Below are 1,514 nucleotides of genomic sequence, written 5' to 3'. Positions count from 1 at the left end.
ATGTAAAGGAATAGTAAAACAGCAATCCTTTAAATCAATAACAATCTTATGGTACCCCGTGGGAATAGCCACGGGTGTGGGAAGTCAGGGTTGAAGGGCTCCTATGGACACCATGGCCTTATTTACTTCTCTAAGATCCTGAAGTAATCTCCATTTTCCTGATTTCTTTTTAATTACAAAAATGGGAGTGTTCCATGGAGATATGGTGGGTTCAATGTGGCCTGCAGCAAGCTGTTCCTGTACTGTAGCTGTAGTACCTGTACCTGTAGTAGCCGTAGCCAGTTTTTCAGAGGACAAAGGCCATTGATCAACCCATACAGGCTCAGTCCTTTTCCAGGATATTTTGTCTGCATGGAGTACAGGCATGTCAACGGCCCTAGGATAAATTTTTATAGCCCATACGGAAAGGAATGATTTTTACCTCCACCTGAATGGGTTCTTTAGGGCCTTGAGAATGTTTTCCTAAGCCTTGTCCAGGGCGAAAGCCCTGGTTAAGCATCTGTTGAGTAACCAATTCATTTGGACTATACATTATAAGCTTCATTTGGGATAAAATATCACATCCCCACAAGTTAACCGGGAGGGTCTCAACCACGTACAGCTGGACTGTGCCCTTATTTTTTGCTCCACCTTCCCAGGTTAAAATTTTGGAGCTCTGTAATGGGTTAGAGGTTTGTCCAATGCCTTTAAGGTGAGTCATGGAAGGGGTAAGGGGCCAGGATGGGAACCAGTCTCTTTTAGAAATAATTGTAGCATCAGCACCCATATCCATAAGGCCTTCAAATTTTTCCCCATCTAATTTTAGCTTGAAGAGAGGCCGGTCCTGAGTAATCTCCTGGACCCAGTAAGCATCCGAAGACCTAAAGCCTCTGGATCCTCTCTTTTGTGTAAGGCTAGGGTTTGTCTTATCAAGGGGAAGCAATATTAATTGAGCAATTCTTTGTCCAGGAAAAACTTTTGACTGGCCCCTGAGAAGCAGTAGCCAGTAACTTAATCTCTCCCTCATAGTCCTTGTCAATAACCCCAGGGGAAATACTAAGGCACTGAAAAACAGCACTACCACACCCCAGAATGAGACCAAAGGTGTTTGGGGGCTCTGGGCCAAACACTCCTGTGGAAAGAATCTGATTTCCTAACTCGGGGGTCAATATTGTGTGGGAGGAGGCACAGAGGTCCAATCCTGCACTTCCTGTGGTTGCCCATATGAGGGCGCTGATGGTGCTTGAGGGGTCACTTGGGGGACAAACCTGACAGCTCCAGGGTTCTGTCCTGTTTTGATTTTGCGGCCCTGGGGCAGACCCCGGACAAAGTTTCCCTGTTTGGATGGTAGGGGATTGCCCTGGATATTGGTTTTGGAGCGACATTCAGAGGCCCAATGTATGACCCGTTTGCACGTTGGGCATAAAGACAGAGGGGGTGGTTTTTCAGCCTTGGGGGTCGTACAGTCCTTTGAAAAATGGCCAGGCTGTTTACAATTAAAGCAGGTTTCAGGTTTTTGGCTCTGAGTAAAATCC

At 46.2% G+C, this 1,514-nt stretch overlaps 1 protein-coding gene across 1 annotated transcript; it reads right to left on the bottom strand.

Annotated features, from left to right (window-relative positions):
- Positions 1 to 376: 376 nt before the first annotated feature.
- On the bottom strand, positions 377 to 1,006 carry LOC122127790 (endogenous retrovirus group K member 6 Pro protein-like). Its single transcript, XM_042702140.1, has one exon. The coding sequence runs from the start codon at positions 1,004 to 1,006 to the stop codon at positions 377 to 379; it is 630 nt and encodes a 209-aa protein (XP_042558074.1).
- Between the last annotated feature and the right edge of the window lie 508 nt (positions 1,007 to 1,514).

Source organism: Dipodomys spectabilis, unplaced genomic scaffold (genome assembly GCF_019054845.1).
Source record: "Dipodomys spectabilis isolate Male_0828 unplaced genomic scaffold, ASM1905484v1 ptg000312l, whole genome shotgun sequence".
Lineage (NCBI taxonomy): Eukaryota > Metazoa > Chordata > Mammalia > Rodentia > Heteromyidae > Dipodomys > Dipodomys spectabilis.
Note: the sequence above shows the minus strand (reverse complement) of the source record. Positions and strands in the feature narration are given on the sequence as shown.